Source organism: Larus michahellis, chromosome 9 (assembly GCF_964199755.1).
Source record: "Larus michahellis chromosome 9, bLarMic1.1, whole genome shotgun sequence".
Classification (NCBI taxonomy): domain Eukaryota; kingdom Metazoa; phylum Chordata; class Aves; order Charadriiformes; family Laridae; genus Larus; species Larus michahellis.
In genome coordinates, this window is record NC_133904.1 from 45264637 (window position 1) to 45289198 (window position 24562).

A 24562-nucleotide genomic window follows, 5' to 3' on the forward strand; every position below is an offset into this window, starting at 1 on the left:
AGCTTCTCTGTACTATGTATGCTGTTGTTACCAAAATGTTCAGGCAGTGAAGCCCTGATGTTCAGGAGTTGGGAGATGAAAATGGAATCTGTCTCTTGTACCTTATCCCACCCCATGCTGTGCATATGCATCAATACAGCCCAATTACCTGACCCCCACGGAGCTTCTCTGAAGCACCTCTGTCTCATTGAGCGCACAGGATGCCCAGTGCTTGCATTCAATGTGGCTCTTAGTTCCTTTTTTTTTTTTTTTTCTTTTGCCTATTGTAGGATCCGCTTCTTTGCTGCGTGGTAGTACTCATCACTATTGTATCAGGCTGCTTCACACATGGTAATGAATTTAATTTCACACCAGCACTACTGGAAGACAGGTTATTTTTATCCTCTCTTTAAATTTGTGAGAATTGACATGCAGAGCTTAAAGCAGAAAAGCAGTGAATGCTTTTGGCTGTCAAGCTGGAGACATCTAGGGTTGTGATTTTGGAATAGTTCACCCCAGAGGGCTCTCTGCGGTGCAGCTGCTCCTGAGGAATAGCAGTGGGTGCCTGGCACATCTGTAAGGCAGACCCAGGAGATCTCCTGTACCTCTGGGAACCAAAGTAAGTGTCTCCTATGGACACTTGGGTTTTAATGCTTCTGTTGGTACTGTGTAAGAGCCAGAATCTGCTCCCACAATGTGCCTTCACAAGATGAGCATCCTCTGTCTTTCTGCAGCTTTATGGCTATCTGCTATTTGTCCCTCATTATCTGCAACAAATAGCAGTTCCCTGTAAACAGGAACTGCTGCTACTTTGTTGTTCTAATTCAGTCTGGAATAGATGCATCTGGCTGGCTGGAAGAGCTGCGGGTCCTGTAGGGAAGTAATGGGATTATATAATTAAACGGTATCACAATTTGCCGCTTTTATATCTGTGTGTAAGGGCATCAGGGCTGCTCTGAGTTCTGGCACTCCTGATTTGAGTGCTTGACTCTACAGCCCTGTGGGTATCGCTTCTGGAGAGGCTTCACAGGCTGTTGGCAGCAGAGGGTTGAGGCCATAGCAGTGTTTATGGACTTTAGTCCCCTCCCCACATGCTTTGGCTGCTCTTTATGTCCCAGGGTCCTGTCTGCAGCCCAGCGTTTGACCAGTGTGGCCTTGTCTCAGTCATCCCTACCTCCCCAGCCGGTCCCAACACCCCTGACTTGACAGGGAGAGCTGTCAGCCACTGAACTCCCTCTTGTCCCTTTTAATCTGGAATTCCTGCTGTGTGCGTTCAGAATGTGTTTATGCCCTTGCATTTTGAAGGGCATTCAGAAAGGTTGCTTGGGAGCTGAGTGGAGTCCAGCTCTCTGCAGCAGTATGGAAAATATTTGTTTCTTTGTCCTTTTTGCATTTCTGCTTCTGTTAATACTGATGTTGGCCAACACTCCATCAGGGATGATGATGATGATGAGCAAGACAAATGTGGACTTTAAGCAACACCATGTCATCGGCTTCTTTGTGGATAGATGCTCGGGCTGGCTCAGCAGCAGAGCTACAGAGCATGTGTGTGAGCAAGAAGTGGGAGATGAAAGCAAGACAAAAGGAAGGTGGCAATTTCTGCTGGAATGTGTGACTAATTGCTATGCTTTGAATTCAGGGGATTTGAGAAATGCCCAGGACAGAGGCTGATTAATTAGTGGTGATGTCATTCTGTTAGCAATTCCAAGGCATGCCAGCTGAAACATCACCTTTGGATGTAGATATAATCTTCAACAAAATAGTCTGCATTAAAGAAGCTTATAATGCGTAGCAACTTTAAGACAGCCATAGCAAAGCTGGAAATGCTGCCACTGTCAGGGCAGGGAAAGGGAATTTACCCTTTTGCTTTGCAACCCGATAGAAGGGTGTGTGTCTGCGCCTCTCCGAGGGTGGTCGCTTGTGCTCTCGGAGCGTATCTCTGTCCTGGAGAGGGTGCAGCTCCATCCAGTCGTCCTGCTGCTCAGCAGAAGCTTTTCTGCAGCACGTCGCTGCCTGGTTCCCTTGGCATCTGAAGGCTGCTTCGCCAAAAGCTTTTTGTAGCTTTTGAACTTCTCAACCCCCCCCAAAAAAACCAACAAAAAAAAAAAACAAAAAACAACAAAACCCCAACAAAACAAACAAACAAAAAAAAACCCCAAGGCCCCTCACTTTCATCCTTAGGAAGGGGCGAGGTTTTGCAGGTACCTTGTGTTGGTTTGCGCGCGAGGCTGCGACGCTGTGCTGTATTGCCTCAGTCTGCAGCAAGAGACTCTAATTTGGATGAATCCCTGGAGGTTCCCAAGATGGACCTTCACTAATAGTGGGCAAAATTTCCCATCTTATCTGGGGATGAAACTTCCGTTGTTTCCTCCTAATAGTGCTGAAGTAATAAAAACTCAGAAGGACATGTAGGAAAGCCCTTCCTTCCTGGGGGCTGCTTTAGCTTCATGGAAAAAGGTAGAGATAAGCAAGAGACTTCTGGGGCTACTGGGGTGAGGTAGGTTTGAACCTCGTCCTCCCCCCCGCCCCCCCTCCAGCCTCTCTTCACTGCCTCTCCCTTTGCTGATGGGTTCTACTTTCTTCTTACTTGATTTTCTCCACACACGCCCCCCCCGCCTCTTTATATGCTGCTTTCCATTTTGTTATTGGCAGCTCCTCTGTTTCAGATACTCTTCAAACTTAATTAACGTGCTGCTTATTTCCTCTTCCAGATCGGTAATTATTGTAGTTAATAAGACCAGATCTAGTCCTGATCTGTGCATTACCTCTTGCGCTCTCAAGACTTTTCCGCTTGCCGTGATGTTACAGCTTACGGTAATGCAATAGCACGTCAGTCCACGTGAAAATGTCCCTACCGACCTGGGCACAATGGCTTTCTTGTCAAGTAAAAAAATATTTTAGACGTAGGAAAAGAGATCTCTGCTTGTGCTGTTAAACAGGAGGCGGAAAGAGAAGCTGCTGTAGTGGTACTTTTCCTGCTGCAGCTCCTGGCACCTCAGATGGCTCCAGATCTGCAATCCGCGGAGCAAGGTCTGCTCCGCTGCTCCTGGCACAGCGTGTGAGCCCGCGCCCTCTGCGAAAGCTGGTCGTGGGCTCCTGGAATTCAGTACAGCTCTTTTCTTTCTGCTTTCCTAATTATCATCTCGGCATCTGCAAATTGACAGGTTTTCATCAAAATCTTGGGGCTTTGTGCGTGGAGAAATTTCCATTTATGAAAGAAGAAGAAAAAAAAAAATGTCCTATTGAAAACCTGTGGCTGGTGACCTTTCAGATTTTCTCCAGAACATGTGCCCTACTAAACACCACCTCCACAGCCCCCCTCCAGAGAAGGGAAGCTATCTGGGGGTTGCATATCTAATGCCTAATGCTTCACACTGATCATTTACCCTTTTGTATAACAAATGTAACAAAGTAGCCTGATTAACTGGGATTGAAGGAATTAAGCCTGTGTTTGTCCAGATAACGATCAATGAGGTCTCTTTTAACACACTTGTTACTTTGGGCTTCCTTTGATTGGCATATCAGCGGCTACACACCATAAATTACCTTGATGGATTCCCCTGTGCATCTGAATTTAAAAGAGATGAGGCAGAGGGTTATTTTAGTTAATATTCCGATGTGTGATTTGCCAGGTGCTGTGCAGCTTCTGTCTCGACTGGTAACCTCTGTTCTTTCACTTCTAAAGCCCTGTATGTGGAAAATAGCACTGCGGCTGTCCTTGAACCTGGCTCTGGGCTTTCTGTAGCTGCCGTGTTCCTTGCCGCAAGAGTCCTTTCTGCCTGGGCTATTCCTTAAACAGTATATGCTCACGATGTCTTGGGGAGGGAGCAAGTGCTTTGAGACTGAGGCCGTTTAATTACTGACACAAACTCTTGGCAGGACCTAGGAGGTTCTCCCAGGTGACCAGCTGGGGCTGCTGGCATGGATCCTGGAGAGAATTAGCTAAAGAAGTGTTCCTGGATGCATGTGGGTCCGCAGCAGAAACTTTGGTGCTTCCCACTGCAGCCCATTAGCAGTGAAGTGAGAGGATGCCTTACTTGGATTAAAAGCACTTGAGGATGTCATTTAGTCAGGCAGTTTTCCCAGCTGACTGAGCATTCTTATTCCACTAATTACCAATCAAGAGGGTGGTGCGTGCTGTGGCTCCCAGACAGGAGGAGCTGCCCTCCCTAATGGTGGGGCCGGCTGGACTGGGAAGAGCAGAATGGGCCCTGCTGATTACTGTCCTCTCCCCTCCTATCAGCTGGAACAAAGTAAAGCTTGCTCTGGTAAAGCCTGCAAAGTTTGTTGCTCAGATGCTGCAGCTGGTGCCCTCAAACAGCTGGGGCCCGTGTCCAGCCCTCCATGTGATGTGTATCAGTACTGGGGGAGCTCAGAGCGTGGAGCCTGGCTCAGGGTGGCTGCTGCTTTGGAGTCACCTGGATAGCCCAGGACCTGGCACTAGGGAGGCATATGAAGGAAATAACTAACCTGAATCTTTGGTAGGTGTTTGACCAAGCCATTGTAAGACTGTCTTGTTCTGACTGTTTTCAGGTGGTGTGGGAGGGAGAAGACTTGGGGAAAAGTTGCTGTTTCAAATTTCCTGGTGCGTTTTGGGATATGGGGCTGAGTGGAAGCAGTGATGCTCACCACAGTTCAACCAGCCCCAGGACTTCCCTCTGTGTGGGGTCATGCAACCTGGCCTGTTATGAGTATTGCTGGTTTGGGAGCAGTTACACCATCTCTTTTCTCATGTTCAGTGTCCTTTGATTCCCTGGGCCTGTGTTTTCCTATTTGGTTGAGGCTGACTGCATTTCCAGAGGCTCCGTGTCCCATTGCCAGACAGCTGATAGCAGCAGCAGAACTCTGCCTGTCCCTGTGCCTCTTTGTCCCATGCATAGCTGCTTTGCTCCACCGTGTGCCTTCCAATCATCAAATGCACAACTCCTCTTGCTGCTTGTCTCTGAGCTGTTTACACAAAAAAAAAAAAAAACAAAAAAAACCCCGACCCCCCCAAAAAAAAAAAACAAAAAAACCCCCCAAAACAAACAAAAAAAAAAACCAAAAAAACAAACAAAAAAACCCCAAAACAAACAACCCATGCCCTCCTGAAGCATACAGGCCCTGGGAGAGCATTGACTATTGGTGGTACATTCGTAGTCACAACTAAAGCTGGATGCTCCAAAGCACTGTGTCAGGAAGGGGTCCCAGCTGCTCACCCTGGGACCCATAACCTAATCATAGAATGTGTTGGGTTGGAAGGGACCTTTGAAGGTCATCTAGTCCTTGTCTGTCTGCCTCAGTGTTGGCCCAACTCTGGCAGGCAACCGGTGTAGCGGTTTCCAATGCACATGTCTGAAGGTGTTTCTGAGAACAGGGGTTGTCATCAATCCTAATGAAACAAGGGATGGAGGGGACCTGGACTGATGGATAAGCCAGTCCTCCGGCATCCTTACACGCCAGCAGCAGCTGTGCAGGTGGTGTATGCATGAGAAGATGTGTGAGTGACAGGGAGACAGCCCTCGCGCTCTGAACTGCCCCTTTTGTGCTTCACCACGCGCCAGGACAAGGGTAACACGTGAACCATTCCTGAGCAGTTCCTCCTTTCATTAACTACTGAGCTTCTGGCTCAGCCTCAGCTTCCCACGAGACAGCCTCCAGGAGCCAGTGGTTGGGAGTGTCCTGTCTCCTGCAGCCACCGCACACCTTAATGTCATGAAGAGCTCTTATTACCTCAGTCTCTGCTGTTTTGTTTCAGCTAATTAGAGCTGATGAGATCCACTCAGTGTTAGGCAGTTGCCTGTCCCTCAGCTTCCTGTGCTCCTTGTAAAGTTTACCAAACATGACAAGCTATTAGTCCTTCCAGGGGCCATGGCAAATGCAATGTGGTGACATTTACAGCTCTTGTTAAAGTAGCAGGTTCACCTGAAGTCTTTACAAAACTTCTGCTCTCCTGCTGACAGGCTCAATCTTCAATGGCTAACTGTCCTGCTTGATGGAGAGGATCCTAAAATTGCTGTTTTGATGAAAGTACAGTCAGTTTCCAGATGTGGCAGGTTCCTGAGCGCACCAGAGTTCATGCTTCCCTTGGGATTTATTCTCCTAATGGCTTTTGCACCTGAAGCTCAGCAGCATCTTTGCACCAGGAGGCTCACTGTTTGGTGTGTGGCTGTAGACGGAGCTCAGTTTATCAAGCTACGATGAGACCAGCGTCTCCTTTGAGTTGACAAAGAAAGCTGAGGAAGGTATCTGGAGGGGTGGGAAGACCTGGAATAACATATTCCATGTAATACAAACATCGGACACTTTCCAAACGCTTCAGCCGGTGTTGTCAACTCCAGCAATTTTTAGTGTGAACCTCCTCATATTTGGCCCTGCTTCAAGTTCCAGGGTTTGGCTTCATGCCACTCTCCCTTTCGAAACAAAAAAAACCCTGGCTTCACAGCTTTGTGGGTGCAGAGACAAACCCAGAAGGACCCTGGATCAGAAAAGCAAACAAGCAAGACTCTTCAAGCCAGCCTTCCTGAGCGCTTGATTTAGATGAGCGTTAGGTACCTTAATTGCTTAAGCATATTTGAGCTTGACAAGCATGCGCGATGTTAGAAATAGAAATGCTGAGGCATCTAAAACCTTATGACTCCACAGGGGGATTTTTTGAACTGATGCTGCTATTCTAACTGCAGAAGAGAAAAGAAAGAGAGTATGTGAACAGGTCTTTCTCTCCAGGTTTATTTTTGCCCTTGCCAAGGGACTGCAGGACAAATACAGTCTCTTTCAGGCCCATTAGCTTTTATGAATTTGTTCCACTGCCAGCATATAGTTTTTGAAATTCAGGACAGCTATCCCTGCTAGAAGAGCTCTGGTACTTCTCCATGTAGTTAGACCTGGCTTATGGAGATTTGGATGGACATGTTTTGTCGTAGAAACAAGGCTCCAGTTCTTTGCTTTGCCAGGATCTGCTGAGACACAGACCGTCAGCTCTGCAGTGTCCTGCAAGAAGCGTTTTTCATCCCTTTGGGTTGTTGCATACATATACATGCTGAGCATCTATGTAAAATGAAGATAAAAGCTATCTCGGTGCCCACTTCTGGATTTCCTTGGGCATATCTAAGCTATGGGTAAAACCCCAGGTAGACTGGAGCCCTTATCTAAAGCAGCAAGGATTATGTGATCTTGCATAGAAACATCGAATTGTGCTTCAAGCATCCTTTGGGATTATATATGCCCCTCAGTACCTCTCAGGGAACGTGGAAAGGTGAGGAAAAATTGTCGTCTTTTCCACTAGTGCACATTAGACCCGTCTGTCTTGTCATGGATTGTGTCTGTGACCTCAGGTGGGCCACTTGATGGCTCTGTCTTAGCTCATCACCTTTGCATTTGTGTTGCCAAGATTTAGCCCCAACATTATCAGGCGCTTGAAATGTGCGGATCAAGCGACAAACCGCATAACACGCGGGACACAAAGAAAAACCTCTCTCCATTTTGTAAGTCTCAGGTTTGGAGGCGGAGAGTTTCAGCAGCAAGAACACGTTTTTGCTGTGCCGTTTGAGAGGGTGAAAAGAGCAGCCCCTTCCCAGCGCCAGAGGGAAAAAGTATGGGGGGAACGTCTGCTCTTGTGGGGACCAGCAGGTTCTAGCCAGCCTTTTAACTCGCCAGCACGTGTGATGCTGTTTTACTGGTATGGTGGTGCCCAAAGGACAGTCCTCATGAGAAACACTTGGAAGGGGAGCCTTGCCTTTGAACAGTGCTGGGGAAAAGGTTGCTCTTGACCTGTTTCTGGATACCGGGGGCAACGCTGCATTTTAGGTGGCTCTTTGTTCCCTCCTGGCAGGCTTTAGGGGCTTCACTGTGGATAAGGAGGGGAGGGGGCTGCCTTACCGTGGGGAGAAGGAGGTGCTGCCATGCTGCCTTTCTGTCTCAGCCCGGTGCTCTGCCTGTTTCCTTGGGGGCTGGCGCAGGACTCTGCTCCCTGCCCAAAGGAGGAAGAGCTCCAGCTCGTTGCTGGTTTGTATAGGTGGCCCCAGCTTGCCTGCAAACTGGGAAAACCACCAGCTTTTCGGTACTGTTTCTTTGGATGACTATTAGACTTTGCTTGAGGAGTGCGGACATGGTGCCGCAGAGGGCAAACAGCAGCTCCGCCGTCCCCGCTGCCTGCATGGGACAGCCCCAGCAGGGAGGCTGGGGTGGTGGCAGCAAGGCTCCCAGCAGCATGCAGGACGAGCGGTGACCCCCGTCTCCGACCGAGGACGCAGGCGGGTGGCAGATTTATGGCCGAGGCGAGATAGGGGTCTCTCTGAGTTAAGCTGTAGGCGAGTTGCCATGGAGATGGGCTAATAAAGCACCAGGCAGCAGCCGTCTCTGACGCTGCTACGGTTGCAAGGAGCGGGCGGGTGGAGAGAAGGGGCAGCTGCCCAGTGAGGATGGAGAGTGAGAACAGGGTAACACCAGGACAGCTGGGCAGGAGTTGGGTCTGCAGGGCTGTTGAGATGGCCCTGGGTGCTTTGAGAGAGGAAGGGGTGATGGGAGATGAGAGCCCCCTTCTCCCAGCTCTTTGGGAGGGGGGTGTCAGCATGGTGCTCCTTGGCAGTGAGTGGAACCAGCAGTTTTCAGGGAAGGGGTTGGACCCCTATGCAGCCAGAGTATCTTTTGTGCTGGTCTCCTGCCTGCATCAACCACCTATCTGCTTAGTGACTGCAGGCTGGTTGCTTCCCCCAGCAGCATGAGAGGGCCTCAAAATGAATGTAGACATCCGCTTGTAGAGGCCACCTCATGCAGAACCGGTGCAAAGGACTCTGCTGTGCTCAGGGTTAGCTTATGTGTGGGGAAAACAGGACCGACTCCATGCCAAGGCAGGTGCCTGCACACAAGGCAGCCAGGACCTTTCTAACCGCAGTGTCCTCCCTCCCTGTGCTGATGAGCCTTCAGCCTCGGAGCAGGTCCGCACCACCAGTGCTCCTGGGGAGCTGCGTGTTACCGGGGCACGTCTCCTGCAGCGCTCTGCCCTTCTGCCTTTTGGCACTGGGAAAGGTCACTGTTCCCTGGCTCAGTCCTCCATCCCAGTCATTGCAACATAACTGCAGCCAGCTCCCTCAGATGCCGAGTATGGGCGATGGGTGGCATGGACTTGCCTCCAAAGAGGTGGGTGTGCTGGAGCTCCGCCGCACATCCCTAAGCTCTTGCTCCAGCCTGCACCTTCAGAAAGGACCCTTCTGCTTTGCTGTAGTAGGGGTTAAGTCTGAAAACCCATTCAGTTCAAGGGTGCTGTAGCATGGTCCTAAAACTTAAGCGTACTTTTATTCTGGCTAGTTGAACAGGGTGACGAGAGGGAAAGGCTTAGCTAATTATTAGAAAGATATTCCCAGGCTGCAGTACTTCCATTTTGAGCGATTACTCTTCAGTAATATGGTAACAGCTATATTTTAACCTTGATCACCATAAGAGGGGCTTTGCCTCAAAGCCATCTCTCCTGCAGTGTGCCAGAGTTCAGGTAGATGTTCCAGCAGGTAAAGGAGAGCAGAGTGGGGAGGGAGGGAGCTTACGTATTTTAAGAAGGAAATAAAAATTCTTATAGTGGAGTGATGCGTTAAAAGATAATTGCTTACAGGTTTCACAAGATGTTTTTATGCCTCCTAAATTGATGGATGTATCCACAGAGACTGATGCTCTCAGTGGAGGGTTACCTTTCCTTCTGAATGGAGCAGAGATCAAGACAATTCCAGCTAGCTAATGCCAGCTATTAATAACACTACCCCTACCCTGTGCAAAGAAAAGGTTCTCTAAGGATGGACCGCTTGAGCTAGCTAATGCACTCTTCCCCCCAGCCCCCCAACAGCATCCCCTGTTGTTCAAAGCCATCCTGTGCTACTGCTGAATAGCCCTTGTGTCTTTAGCTCTGTCATCATGCACTAGCCAGATGGTAGGAATACTCCCCTCCCTTACGGATCAGTTGGCTTTCAGCACTGGCTGGGATGAAGGAGGACTTCCACTGCCTCCATCGTTAATAAGGCCTCCCTTGGTGTCCCTGCAGGGCTAGCTGGTGTGGTGACACAGCCAGCCCTTACTGTTCCAGCCAAACCACAAGGGACACGGAGCATGCAAAGCTTTGGAGCCCATCTGGTGCAGCCCCTGCAATCCAGGATTGCAGTGGAGATTTTGATTATTGCTGTTTGGCAGCTAGAAGCAGGCCTTGCTGTGGTGCGCGGGTGCCTGCTCTGCCAAGGGTTCACCTGAGCTGATATGGTGTGGATCAGCACATCCGGAGCGGCGGAAAGGTTTGCAATGTGTGTGTCCACTGACCTCCTCATTTAGGGTGCTTTGTAGGTGCTGTATCTCTTGCTCTTAGCAATTCACTGTTCATGTGGCTACACCCTTGTAATTCCTTACCTTGTCCTTTCTTTCATGTCTGACCCCAATTGTGGCCACTTCCTCCACCCTTGTAAGGAGAACTTGGCGTGTGGTGTGGCGACAAGGAGTTTAATATGTTTTTTATATTATTGGAAAAACTTTTCCAATAAAGGGCCTCACACCCAAGTCTGTTTCAGGTTGCTGGCAGTGTCAGAGGAGACCTGAGCAGAGGAAGCAGTCTTTGGTGAAGGCATCTCAGAGTGGAGTGAGATATGTTGCTCCTGGGGAAGTCCGTATCACTGTTGCTCATGGATGAGCAGGCCTCAAGAGAAGCATGATTTCCATTGCCTGTGACTATCGTTAGCTCTACTTAAACCTGTAGATTTTGGAATGCTCTTCAATATGAGCCGTTTAAAATCCTGAGTCATTCCTGTCTCCGGGTATGCTTGTCTCGCTGATTGTTTCATGCCTGTTCTCATATCCGAGGCAGTTCATGCCAGCAGCTGAGTCAGTTTGGAAAGGAGGAAGAACAAGTATTAGGGCCTTTTCTGCTCCCAGCCTCCAGGCAACCAATGTTCTTGAGTTAGCCTGGTCCTGTGTCTGGTCCCACCTCTGGGCATGGTCATTTCGGTGACACTCTCCAATGGAGTGTCACCTTCCAGTGGGAAGATGGTGGACCAGATGCTTGGGGCTTTTAGCCAAGTGGATGGCTGTGCCTTGGGACTCCCGCTGAGCTCTTCCTTGTTCCCTTGCCAACACTCTTGTGTTCACAAGCATATAAATCAGCAACAGAAGATGTGCCTTGGAGGAAACTTAGATGTAAGCAGAAATTCAGTGTGAATAAGTATGGACAACTTATGTTGCTTGAGGGCTCTTCTTTAGCTGACCGCGCTTTGAGTAGGAGGTTGAACTAGATGATGTCCTGAAATCTCTTCCAGTATGAATTTTCCTATGATCCTATGATTTGCCCCAGTTGTGGAGACCAGCAAAATGCTCTTCTGCTGGCATGCACACACAGCTCTCTTCTTGAGTGATGCTTTGGATTATGGCAGGAGGAATTCAATGCAGAGACAGACTTTTTAAAATGGGAACAGCCCCACACCACATGCTGGTTGCTGTCGTTCATGTATGAGCAGTCTAAGGACCATTAAAACGTTTGCTGTCTGTGTGAGATCTCAAAAGTAAGGTCCCTGCAGCTCGGGCAAAATATCTTTCAGAGATCAGAAAATAACAACTCGATAGCCTGTTTGCTGATGCTTCAAAATTGTCCTGTGAGTATTTAATGTCCATCAGCTAGGGTTGGATGTGGTGTTGAGGGCTGGAGAAACTTATCTTGATTACACATCGTTTGTGGTAGCCACAAAGTTCCTGTAAGAGACCCAAGTGCTGCAGCAACACTGAGGACTCTTCCTCCTCCAGTCTAAGAGATGTCAGGTTTGATTGTGGGGGCACTGTGTTGGACTAAGCTCAGCTTTTGCTGAAGATGTTGGTCTTCAGACTTTGTGAGGCTCATCAGGTCTTGCCCAAGGCCCCTCTCCAGCAGAGGAAAGCAGAACTGCTGGCATTTGAACTGCTGCCACTCATATTTAAGTCTAGATACCTGGACTAGTAAAGACCATGCTCAGATCACAGGGAGCTGGAATTTTGCTTTGAAGGAGAACCTGTGTTCTCTTCCTGCTGCCCAGAAACAGGCCATGATGAATGGTCCTATCTCACCAAAGTCAGGATAGCTGTGGTAGGGGTAAGGTAGAACATTGCCCCTAACTTCCTCCTGGAAGCAAGAACTGGGTCATTTTCTGATATCAAAAGGCAGAGAACTGACAGTTAAACTGGATTTAATCACTCATGCCTTCAGGGCCCTTGCCCTGAAGTATGTTTGCGTGTTATTTTAAGTATTCAAAACGAAGAGTATTTAAGAGGAATTTTGGGGTGGTCAGTAATGCCTGTGGTAATGATCCTTTATCTCATCCCGCATCCTCAGCGATGGAGGAATGGTTATGTACCTTGGAGTCACAGCTGCGGCTGAGTCTTGCAGTGCGTGTTGAGCAAGGAGAGCTCTGCAGGGACAATATATTTTGAGTGCGCCTTACTGTCAGCTTTCGCCTTCCCAGCTTCGCTGTCGTGTGGCTCCGCAAAACCTCCAAAGCCCAGCCAGCTCCGTCCAGCGCATCTCACAGCGCCCTTCCTCTGGGATCCCCGCGCTGCCACGCTGAATCTGTCCTTCTCTTCACTGCCTACTCCTTGCTGCGTTTTAATCTCTCTTCCTCCTCCCCTCTTCTCTGCAGCTGTTTTCCTCTGTGTGCCGTTTTATTGCGATATAAACCTCAGCAATTCCAAGTTGCGGGCTAAACTTCCCTGTCCCGCCGGCGGACCCGGGATTCGGCCAGGCCTTGCAGCGAGGAGGTGGGTTGGCGGGAGCTGGGGCGCAGCGCACCCCTTGGGGTGCTGGCCACCTCCTTCCAGAGGCACCGGCGCCTTGGGGAGCTCCCCCTTTTCAACAGGTAGACGTTGGGAGCAGCCAGCCTTGCTCTGCTCGTCCTCCTGCGCAGAAGGGATGGCGGGGGGCTGCCGAGGGGCTGCAAGGCCGGGGTTTGGCGGAGGGCGCCGGGGCGCGTCTCTTGGGGTGGTGGCCCCAACCCGGGGCAGGGAGGGCGGCAGCGCTCGGTTCCTCGCCGCCCGCGCTGCGGGGAGGGCAGCAGCTCCGCACAAGGCGGGTGGGTAAACCTTCCTCTGGGGCGCGGGGAGGAGGAGGAGGAAGGCGGGGGGATGCTCCCTCCCTCCCTCTCTCCCTCCCTCCCTCTCTCTCTCTCTCTCTCTCCCTCGCCGCGGCCGGAGGAGCGCGCAGGCGGCGGCTGGCAGCCCCGGCGGGCTCGGGGGCGCGCAGCCCGGCGGAGCGGTGCGGGCTCCGGGCGCCCCCCCCACACCGCGGCTGGGGCAGCGGGCGCGGCGGTGAGTGTGTGCGGGGCGCGGCGGCGGTTCGTGTCCCTGCTCCCCCCCCTCCCGACCCCGGGGCTCCTCTCTTCGCTCCGCGCCCCCCTCCCGGCGGCTGCACCGAGAGGGGAATAACCACCCCGGTGCGGGGGTGGGGGTCAGTGCGGGCCCCCCCCTGTCGGGGATGGGGCTCCCGGGTGCTGCGCCGCCCCCCGGCTATTGTCTACAGGCCGGGGAACAACAGGGGGAGCAGCCGCCCCGCGGGGGAAGGGGGGGCTCTGCCCGGCTCGCATCCCTGGGTGGGGGGGGGTCGGGAGGGCGGCCGCGGGGTTGGAGCATCTCCGTTCCCGTAGCTGCTCCGGAGCAACACGCTCCGAAGCAGAGCGGCTGCCCGAGCCGTGCCGGGATCCCTCCCCCCCGCCCCCCCGAGCTGGGGACCCCCCGAGCTCCAGCCCACCCGGCTGGAGAGCGGGGAGAGGTTGTAATCGGCTGCGATGGAAAATGTCTGGACGAGGACAATAGTGAGCCCCGTTCCCAGATTCGGACGGTAAATGCAGGGGAAGGGCTGGGCGGGGAGGACGGTGTAGTAAAGCAAAGTCAAATTTCCCCCTGAATCCTGCAGCCAGGCCTAATGGGCACTGATGCTGTGTCGGGGTGGGGAGGGAAAGGAGTTTTGGGGGCTGCAGTCTCTAAGGCTGGCATGGGAGGAAAGGGAAAAGAGCTCCAGATCTTTCCTCCTCCCCCCCAGAGTTACTAGGACTGAGATATGGATCATTAAAAAGGAGTAGCGTAATGCAATTAAGCGTTAGAGACAGTCCCCACTGCAACACTTATCCATTGTTCCTCGCTCTACCTTCTGCCAGAACGATTCTCATCTAGACAAGAGAAGTATAATTGAACAAATAGTTCATTTCCCTGGCCAATTGTATCCGTAGTCTCTCCCCTGAATCTGCTGCTGGCTGGCTGCAAACGCAGCAGCATCCTCAGACCAAAACGGGGAACCGGGACCCTCTGGTGAGACTCCTGCTGTCATGGGCTAGTTGGCAAGAGCAGCTCTGAGTGGCTGCTCACCTGAGTTGTTCTGATGGCAGCAGCAGAGCGGGCTTGTTCCCTCACCTCTTGGTCCTCTGAGCTTCCATGCGGGGGGGATGCGAAGAAGAAAAATAACAGGTGGTGAGGCAGGTCCAGCCTCCAACTAGAAGACGCTACGTGTGGTTCAGGCAAGTCCTCTCCTTTCTGTAGTCTGTCTCTTAACTTTCCCCTGGCGGAGAAAGGATTTCAGGCTGTTCTGAGGTGATGCTGTTCTGGTGGACTTTGCCAGCCTGCCCTTCAGCCCGTGCCCGTGGTGGCTGGGTGCCCTGCAGCGCTCGCACACATGCACAGAGGCAGGAGGGCGCGAGCCTGACACTCCTGCTCTTTTCCGAGAGCGCTCTGAGCAGCTGGAAGGGTTGCGGCTGCACCTGGGCCCCACGGCACATGCTTGGCTGGGGGCTGCGTCCTTTCCCCTGGAATCTCCTCCTGGTTCGCAGCAGAGCTCGGCGCGTGGGTACGCACGGATGCATTCTCTGCGCCGCTGTAAGACATGCTCAGCACTGGGAGGCTGCTGCTTTTCCTCATTTCTGGAGCTTTTTATCACCAGTCTGCATCATGCAGCTTTCCTCCTCCTGTTCTTTCTCCTTTCCTCTTTCTTCTTTGTCTGTATAGGCTGCCGCCTGTCCCACTTCGCTCTCAGCTTCTCCTTCGTCTTTTCCTGTTTAATCCGTTCTTTCACCTTAGTTTCTTTTTCTCCAAGTAGACCTTGTCCTCTTCAGCCTGCTCCTCTCAACGCTGGAGAAGCAGCCCAGCCCCTCATCTCAGTAGGAGTATTCCTGCCAACTGTTTGCAAAAAGTAGCACAATACCCAGGCTGAACACTGACATAATTACATACTGAGGCAGAGAGTGTAGTAAATAATCTTGCCTTTCAAGCTTTTGCCCAGTGGCGAGTCCTTTGCTATCTCCTTTGCCCGTGGGCTAAATGTATTATATTTGCTTGCATTTACTTATATTCTGGGAACACTAAGTCAGTGCAGTCAGCGCACAGATATGTGGTATCAAAGTGGATGTATGTTGATGTCCTGCACCATATACACTTATCGTGCCTGTATGTGGCAAGTGTCTGAATATGCATCATGCGGCTCTGCGTCTGGGTTCAGGCTTTGGCAGTCGTGCTTGGCCAGTGCGAGGGCTGTCAGGGAAGGAACCGTCGCTGAGGTGTGGATATTGTTCCATCGGCGCGGGAAAGATGGCTGTGGGGTGAAGGTCAAGAACGCCAGCAAAAAGCGCAGGGCTTGGCTAGGCGCATTCTCATTGGTTAGGGTGCTAGCTAGTTTTCCAAGAATTTGTGTGTACGTATGATTGCAGACTGTGCATATTGTCAGCACAGTTGTATTTCCAGTTGTGCTTGTGAGCCTGAGTCTGTCTGCAGTTGCTTTGGTTGTGAGTCAGTCCGTCTGCAGTTGCAGTAGCTGTGAATCAGTGTCTGCCTGTAATTATGTGGGTGAATCAGTGTTGGCTTGTTACACTTTTGAGTGCAAACGGTTTCCTGTAGCGGTTGTGGGTGTGAATCACTCTACAGTCCCTCTGGATGTGTTTTTGAGTAGCGAGATGCAATACTGGGATTAATTTTGTTTTGATGAGGAAAAACTGTCAATCGGCTTCTCGTTTTGAAAAATTAAAGCTGCTGAGGGTTGGGCACCGAGTTCGTTCCTCCGTTACCAGCTTTCTACAGAAGAGATCCACTTTAAGACTTGCTCCCAAGATTTCCGTGTTGATCTGAACCTTTAATTTCTTTGCTTTGTGCCGCTGGTTCCCGAGTATCCTGTTCTGTTGGCATCTCTTGCAGAGCTGCAGACAACGCGTTTGGTAACCATCGCCTGTGCCTCGCACCTTATGTGTGTGGCAGATTCACGGGAAGGTTGTTTATGGCTTGTGTAGTGTGTGTGTGTGTGCGTACGAGCCAATGTGTGCCTCTCAGGTAGGTAAGCACAAACATTTTCATGCTCGTGAGTTGAAGACCGTGTGGTTCCTCTGCCATGTGCCTCTCGCTTTGAGCCGGTGCTGTTTCTCGAAGTGGATGGTAAACAGCAAGTTTGGTTCAGGTAGGTGGAAGTACTGCTGCCTGTTTCTTCTCTGATTCCTATGAAACGCTGTAGCAGCTTCTGGCCTTCAGCAGCGTTTCTATGGCACAAAGAAGCGCTAAACTGCGAGGGGAGTTGGAGAAATCGGGGCTATCTCAGATGATGGAATCCAGGCTGGCAAACCAAGCCTTCCCCTGCGCTGGCTGGCGCAGGTCGGGCGCGATGCTGGCGGGGCCGGGCTGCCTCCAGTAGGCGCTGGCTTGGGTGTCTCTGCCGGCGTTGTGCGGCGTATGCATGCATCCCAGTTAGCTCACTTCAGAACAAAGGGATGCAAACAACCAGTCGGACAGGGGTCTTGTGAAACACCACGGTGTCTTTTTCCATCATTTCCAGGCTTCCAGAGGAACCATGTCTGGTCATTGCTGCCCCTGCGCTCCAATAAAAAGATAGTTTTATTCCAGGGGACCCTCCTTTTTAGCTGAAGTGATTGAGAACTGAAGCAAAACCTCCCCAGCAGGGATGCCGGGCAGCATGTGCATCGCCTGCGTGTATCGCTGCTGCACTGAGCGCTTGCTGGCTGCCCTTCTCTGCGGAGAGCGCGCAGAGCTTTACCCAAAGGAGCGCTAGAAGAGGCATAGCAGCGATCACCACCAGGCTGGTGTGCTCACAGAGGATCAGGGACAGTTGGGCAGAGCACAGCCCATGCACTTTGGACAGTTTTGGAATCCTTGAGAGGTGACGCAGGACCTCCCCCGATGCCTGGGACCTGTTTTGCAGAGACTCCAGTGCAATGAGGAAGGGCTTTAAGGAGCTTCTTGTGCTTTGCAAGCGCACCTGACTTTGGGGGTAAATATGCAGGTGTTGTGAGGTCACCTATGGTGCTGTGCAGGTGGGTGGACGTGCTTGGCACCCACCAGATCTAGATGACCCTCTTCTCCCTGCATGGAACTGCTCGTATCTGGGCTTTTGGACAGAGGCTGCCTCTACTCCCCAGTCTGTTTTCCAGCTGGCTTCCCCGCGTCGGCTCCTCGTTGCACGCCCCTCCCTGAGCTACCTGACTTGGCAAAGATGTGGAGCAGCTCCAGGTCCCAGGGGTTGTGGGCTGAGTGGGAGCTGTAAGTGCTCAGCGCTCCTTCAGCTGATGCCACTGGTGTAGGTGCGTGGTGCGTGGGCGCGCTGACCCAAGGACGCTGCAGGGACACAGCATTTCTGGGTGCAGCGATGGGGCAAATAAGTCCTTTGGGCTGCCTCGTGAATGCTGCCTGCACGGTGGGACTATTGCTAAGTGAATCAGATTGTTCTCTTGGCTGTGTGTGTTCCAAGGAGGCAGTAATTTGGGAGAGATACTGATTGACTCTCCCAAATGTACCCAGGTGGGTTTATGGGCCTCTTCTGTCTTCATACCCTTTCTGATGCTTGCAGTCTCCCCCTCTCTGGGCTGTTCTCCCAGATTTTTTTTGCAAGCTTTACCTTTCAGTCTCCACCTCCGGAGCTCTATCTGTCTTTCCCTTGTCAGCAGTAAGCCTGTGCTAATCACTCTTTCCTAGGAAGGCATTTCAGAATATTTAATGGTTTCTAGAATAAGGATTTCTGAAAAGATCAGGCTTAGTATGCCGAGCCAAGAGACACCCAATGTTAACGTAGTTACTAGGGTACCTTGCTGATCTGGAAGGTACCAGCACTTTTTTTGGTTTCCCAAACCCACCTCGGTAGGAGCAGGGGCTGGAGCACGTACTGTCTTGGGGCGAAGGAAGCTTTTCCAATTCCTCATTCCAAAACTGCGCATCCAACAGGAAGGCTGTATTTCTCAGGAGTGCTGTTATGCTGTGATACTCTGGAGGTTGGACAGACTGCGTGTGTTGGAGAGGAGTGGGTATATTTATGATGCCTTTAGGTATGTGGTTATAAAGAGACCTGCCAAAATCCAGAGTGCACGGAATTGTAAACTTCAAGTATTGCTGGATTCCAGCTGCAAAGTGTTAGCAGGGCTCCTTAGAAAATCTGCATTTGATTCAGCTGTGGAGGTTACCAGCAACTGCAGAATTAGTGATGAATGCATTTGCTAACTGTGCCATTAAGAAATGAGCAATGGACAGATGGAGGAAGGAAGTGCAGAGCCGCTTTGAACGCGCACTGTCCCTATAGGCTCCATCTTGCATAGGCAGAGATGAGAACCAGAAGCTATGGGGTGACATTCTTTAACTTATGTGAAGGAATGGTCAGTCTAAGGAGTTGTACCACTCTTTTCTGAGCTGAGAAATCTTTGCATTCTGCATTTTTCTTCACAGATATTATGCAGTTTCCTTTCAGCGAGACCTAGTACGAGATCTTGTATTTTTTTTCTTCTTTAAGACTGTTACCATCCAATTAACATTCCTAAACCCTCACTTGGTTACATGCGGTTAAATGCATGTTGCCTGCATCCTCCCTCCCCTTCCCAGAGGACATGGCATCCCTGCAGGTATTCAGAACAAGACATTGACTGTTTCAGAGCCTTCCTGGGTGGGAAGTGACAGCTGAATAGCGTTTTGGTTAAGCGTCTTCTGCAAAGACAGCACCGGTTCAGGCTGGGGGAGCCCCGGTGTTACTTTTCCCTGAGGCACACTCGTGGGTGTTCCCATTCCTTTTGCCTTTGCTCGAGGTGGTGCCGTGCACCGAGGGACCCCCCTCCCACCCGCTCTGCCGCCAGCACGATATCTGTGGGGCAGGCGGTCCTCTCCGTGCGTGAGCTCTTTTGTGCTAAAATCTGAGGAGCTCAGTTACCGGGCTGTTGAAACCAGGACTGGTGTTTACAAACCTGCCAGGCCAGAAACCTTGTTAGCTGAGAGGCTACGTGGCTGGCCAGTAGTTGTTGGGCTTATAAAGGACTTGCACCGGCTGAGATTTTGTGTGCCCCTGTGGTCGGGGCTGGGCCTGGACTAGCCAAGCGTCCCAGGAAAGGGGAGAGGTGATGCTAGAAGCTGTTGTGCTGTGGTGACCACACTAGGCTCTGGCTATGGGGAGCTTGGGAAGATCCCTTAAACTGTATGACGGGTGAAACCTCCTTCTCTGCAGAAGCCTCTTTGCATCCTCCAGAGACGTGTTTCCTGCCCGGCAATAGTGCTGGAAGGGGGTTGTTCCTTCCCCTGCTCCTCTAGCACTGCCTGGCCAGCCCTGGCTCAATGTCTCAAAGCTACTAGGGTTCATCACCAGCAGTTAAAGCCCCTGCGTTAATCAGGAATGTCAACCACAATCCTCAGAACCGGGTCTGCTCCTCAATCCATCCCTAAGTGTAAAGGAGCCAAAGAACAAGGAAAATGCAGCACAGCCTCTTCTGTCCAGCTCCCCAGGAAAAACTCGATACAAGAACCAAAGGAAAGAGGTAATAACAGTGCCAAGCTATTTTCCATGCTGTGTTGTCCTTCCCGAGTCCGTAAGTGCAGCCACCTCAAACTCGTCATCCGTGTACTCTCTCACACCATTTTGGGGCATTCTCTGTGCCACAAAACTGAGCTTTGGCCAGCAAAGTAATCACTTGGGCAAGTATTGAAAACTGTTTGTTCTCCCAGTATAGGTATATAGAACTGGTTCTGATGCTTAAAACGAGATTCAAGCATGTATTTAACTTTATTCCAGCAGCCCTGTTATCCTTGGCTAGCACCTTCCTCAACAGAACTATCCAAAGTAGAAAATTAACTCTTAATCTTCATATAATATTGAAGGAAAACTGTATGAACAAGGTTTAGTGGAAATACGGTTGTTTTCAGCTTCTTGGTGCAGACAGGAATGTCTTATACACACCTGTATGGAAGGTGTGTAAGTGGCTTCTGGCTTTTGTCACTGTTCCTGACCCTATCTCTTTCTGAATTACCTTGCTGCCTCATTTTCTGGTCCTGTTTTCTTTAGCTGCTCCGTTCCACCTTTTGGCGCGTGATCTCCCCAGCCCGTGGTGTCCCCAAATCTAACATAGATGGTCAAAAATGTTCTAGAGGAGACAGAATGGTTCTTGCAGGGCCAGGAGGCACCTGCTGCAAAACCAAAGGGTCCTAGTCTGTGTGGGATATCCCTGGTCAAAAACCGCTAGCTGTGCAAATTCTGCCAAAACAAACCATTTATTGAAATTGGCAGTTGAATGGGAAAATGTTGACTTGAATGAAATTTGTCAATGGTGGTGTGAGGAGGGGAGAGGGAAGGCAGAAATATGTTGTTTTGGGGTTTTTTTTTTTCTTGCTTTTGGCTAATGTTTGAAATTGCCTTAGGAAAAAAAAAATAAAATTAAATCCTATTGTATAATATGCAAGTTTAAGTGAAATGAAAGGGAAAAGTTGAAAGGAAATCTGTTGAGGAGCTGCTAATTGAAGGAGTTTTGAATTTGCCTTGTAAGAAACATCAACATTTTAGCTGTCCTTGTTGTGATTTGGAACGAGTCTCCCCTAACTGTTGGAATTTCCCACAGAACAGATGTTCAGCCTCTTAATTTGTGCTTCATCAGCTTGAATTTCCAAGACTGCGTGTCCCTTCTGAGCAGGAGCCAGAGGAGCCATCCCGAATCCGGGCTTGTCTCACCGGAGGTGTCGGTGTGCCCATGCCAGAAGGCTCCTGCAGCCGCCGTTAAGCGTGTTGGTGTGAAGGCTGCATTTCCCTAGGTAGCATCCTGCTTAAATAAGGCCTGAGCACACCCACAAACGCTCACACGCACAGAATCAATCCATGCACTGATATTTGCAAGGATGTTAAGTGCGTGATGGGGAGGAAGACAAAGGTAATTCGTATTTGAAGTGTGCTCTATGCAAGGCAATGCGAGGACCCAACGCTTATATTTTTATTATTTTTTTTCCCCCTGTGCCTGCCATTAACGAGTATCTTGCCAGAACAAAAGCTCAGGTGGGTGGATAAGGACTTGTAGTGTCTGGCTTTTACCTTCTGCCTGCGTGGCAGTTCATGTCCTCCTGGAGCTGTACTGAGCTAAAAAGCAAGGATCAGGCACAGCACCTAGGAAGACTGTAGGGCCAAAGTGTTGTAGAGCGGCCAGGGGTAGCTAAATGCGGAATGGGGGTGTAATACACGACCCAGCCTGGCCTTGTGCCCCTTCTCCTCTTCCAATCATCCATGGCAGGGGTAGCCAGATACACGTCGCTGCACATACACGATACACATCATCTCCAGGTGTTTCCATCCTGCTCTCTCTGCATGGGATTTCTGCTGGGGGTTCCTGTCTCTCATGCCCACGTGCAGAAACCCCTGCTCCTTGGTGGCACTTGCATAGCTCGTGTGCCCCCTTCATCCTGGGGCACCCTCTAGTCACTGAGAAATGCCATTCAGGTGGTGGGGTTTGGCTTTCAACCCAGCATCTCCTTCGGTGCTGGAAGGAGCCGCCTGAGGCTCTGCAGTGTTGGTGCCCGTTGAGTGGGGAAATCCAGAGGTCCCATCTGGCTGGCGACAACATCTTGTCCTGGTTTCTGCAGGCTGTGCTTGATGCGAACCTTCATTTATGGCTTTGTGGGCTCGCACTGGCCGGTTGTGCGTGGTGGCCGCGGTTCTGAGCCTCTGCTGGGCTGAATCCCGTGTGTGCCAGGCATGAGGTGTCGTGTCGGGGGAGACGTCACGACAAGCTGTATTTATACAGGCTGTTGCTTGGCAGTGCTGTTCCAAGGTGCATCAACATAATGAGATACATAAAAGGGGAAGGCAGTTAAATGTGCAATAACATCACAATAAAAGTAAAACTGAGCATTAATGAAAAATCTGAGCACACTAAGTGCAGTACAGTCGAACACTCCCACTACCTTGGGCCTCAGTGCTCAAACTTAATAATAATTTCTGGCAGTGTCATTACCTGAATTAAATGAGGGCCTAACTGTCCAGAAAAAGATGTTCGGAAAAAATGGATCTTGAGACCTTGTGAGTGGTTCTGCTGTGTGGGTGTCCCCCGGGCAGCACAGGGGGAGGTGGGAGCTGCTGCGGGGGGAGGGCGATGACTGACACTTGCGGGGTGAGGAGGAGGAGGAGGAAGCGATGGGTGGAAGAAGAACCAGTGCGGTCATTTTGGAAGTGGAGCTATGCGCTCGCTGAAAGGTTCTGAAGTACCTGGGGAGCTGCTGGGATGTGCTGTGAACGTGGGGTGAGGGTTTGTATGTGTATGTACGTGTTTGGCTCTGACCCCATGCTGTGACTTCCCCAGGACCAGGAGGGCTGCAGGGGATGCTGCTGCCTTTGGTCCCTTTGGGGGTGTCTCTGGAGCTTCTAATACAGGACCCCAGAAGTACTCACTGCTGGCTAACATGGATGAACTGCTGGGAAAAACTGGACTAAGCGGATCGCTTTCCTCCTAGTAAATAAAATCTCTTTTCTCTTCTCTCCTTCCCCTCTGTGCCCCCCCCCCGGCAGGTGTTGGAGGCTTGCTTGCCGGTGGCCACGTGCTGACGCCATGGCGCTGAGGCTCCCGGGAACAGGGTCACTCTCTCTCGTTAACCTCGGAGTCCTAGTGCTGGTTTTGGCTCTCCCTGCTGATGCTGGGTAAGGTGGTGGGCACTGAGGCTGTTGGCCAAGGCTGCAGTCCTCTTGCTGTGCTTAAATATCCCGGGGCCAGTACTCGTGCGAAGTAGTCCAGGGCAAAGCACTAAAAAGTGTCTCTGCCGTGTTTGACCCTCCCCTCGTCCCTGTCCCCATGCCTTTCACCCGGGGACTGTTCAGTCCCTCGTGGCTGAGCTGACTGATTACATTAGCATTATTCGAGGTGCTCTCACTAAGGACAGTTGTCAGCATCTTTTTGCAACAAAACCAATTTTCAGTTTTGGCCTCTGCACAATTCACTCTGGGCAAGGACTTGACTTGGATGAATTTTAACCTGGAAGAGAGACTACCCCTCTTTCCCCCCCTTTAATTTTTTTAATACTCTTTTAAAGAAAAGAAAATTGAACTGCTTCAGCTGTTTGGCTGTTTATGGTATAACGACCCACGAGCGGCGTACCCTCGTCTGCTGTAGGACTAAGGGGGCTCTGGCCAGCCCTGGGCTTGCTGTCCCCCTTCTGCCTGGGTCGGCGTCCCTGGGCGTCCAGGCTCCGGCTGTCCTGGCACAGAGCACGCTGCCACCAGCCTTGACTTCCCGGCCTCTGGGAGCTGTCGGGAGAAGACGAAAGCCTGTTAGTCCGTGACAGGCTCTGCGTCCCTCCTCTGCATCCCGCTGGAGCCTCTGCTGAGGCTTGGTGAGCTCGGAGAGCCCTTCGAGGAAGGGAGGCAGAGACCCCCCCCAGCACAGCCTGCCAGCCGCGGGGGAGGGAGAACCTCTGCGCGGAGGGAGAGAAATGCAAATAATACATGACTTCTATAAAAAATTTAGGAAAGCCTTTAGAGTGCCAGGTACGGACACTGAAGTGCTGTCTGCTGAGTTACGAGTCCAGCCGCGATCAAGGATTTTCATGCATGAAAAAACTGTCAGTGCTGCTGCTCCTCCTTCACCCACGCACCCCCCCTGCCCCCCGCCGTTTGCCCACCTGCACGCTCCGACCCCGTCCTGCCTGCCCCGCTTTGCCTGCTTGGATCTCTCTTTGCATAAGCAAATGCATCCCGAGGGTGCCTTGACAGGTAGATGCTGACCCTCGGATTGATGTAGAGCGGCCGATCCATCGGCACAAGTTTCCTAAATTACGTACAAGGAGACCCTTGTTGGGAGGTTAGCACGCTGACGTGGCAGCCAGCTCTCCGGAGAGCATGTGCACAGGGACGGGCGGCGAGGTAATGACTTTTCCTCAAGCCTATCCTAATTAAATTTGCTGCAAACCTCTGTCCTCCCTGCCTGCAGGCTTTTAATTATTTTAAAACCATGATCCCCAATACCTCTTTGCAGTTCCTCAGAGCTCTTCACCGGGGCTTTGAGCGAGATAAATGAGACTTTTTTTTTTTTTTTTTTTTTACGCTTGGCTAAAGGGCAGCTTTAGCTCTATGTTAAGGTTAGGTGAGCCAGCCTGGACCTCGGCTGGACGGGGGAATTAGCCCAAATCGGGTGCCAGGCTGAGGTGCTGCTGGCTCTCCCCTGCCCGCGCCGCTCTTTCTCCGGCGCCTCCCGAGTGAATCCCATGCTGCTCGCATCGAAGTCGAAACCTCAAATGTCAGGCTAAGTAAAATGGCTTTGAAATTTGTAAATTCTTTTCTTCCCCGCGCACCCCCCCCATCACTGCTGAGCCTCCGCCAGGAGTTCCTTCACAAAAATCTGTCCTCTCACTCTTTATATTA

General features: G+C 51.2%; 1 protein-coding gene across 5 annotated transcripts in view; it reads left to right on the plus strand.

Moving 5' to 3' along the window:
* The window catches only part of LOC141748445 (gamma-aminobutyric acid receptor subunit alpha-3-like), a 99013-nt gene that overhangs the window by 12395 nt on the left and 62056 nt on the right, over positions 1-24562 (plus strand). For 2 of the 5 annotated variants that reach the window (XM_074600510.1, XM_074600507.1), the window contains exon 2: positions 22718-22846. In XM_074600510.1, coding sequence (XP_074456611.1) covers positions 22758-22846 — 89 coding nt within the window. In that variant the 5' untranslated portion in view covers positions 22718-22757. Of the gene's footprint in view, positions 1-12593; positions 12706-12952; positions 13017-13121; positions 13252-22717; positions 22847-24562 lie in introns of those variants that run through there. The other 3 variants (XM_074600508.1, XM_074600509.1, XM_074600506.1) reach the window with 3 other exon arrangements.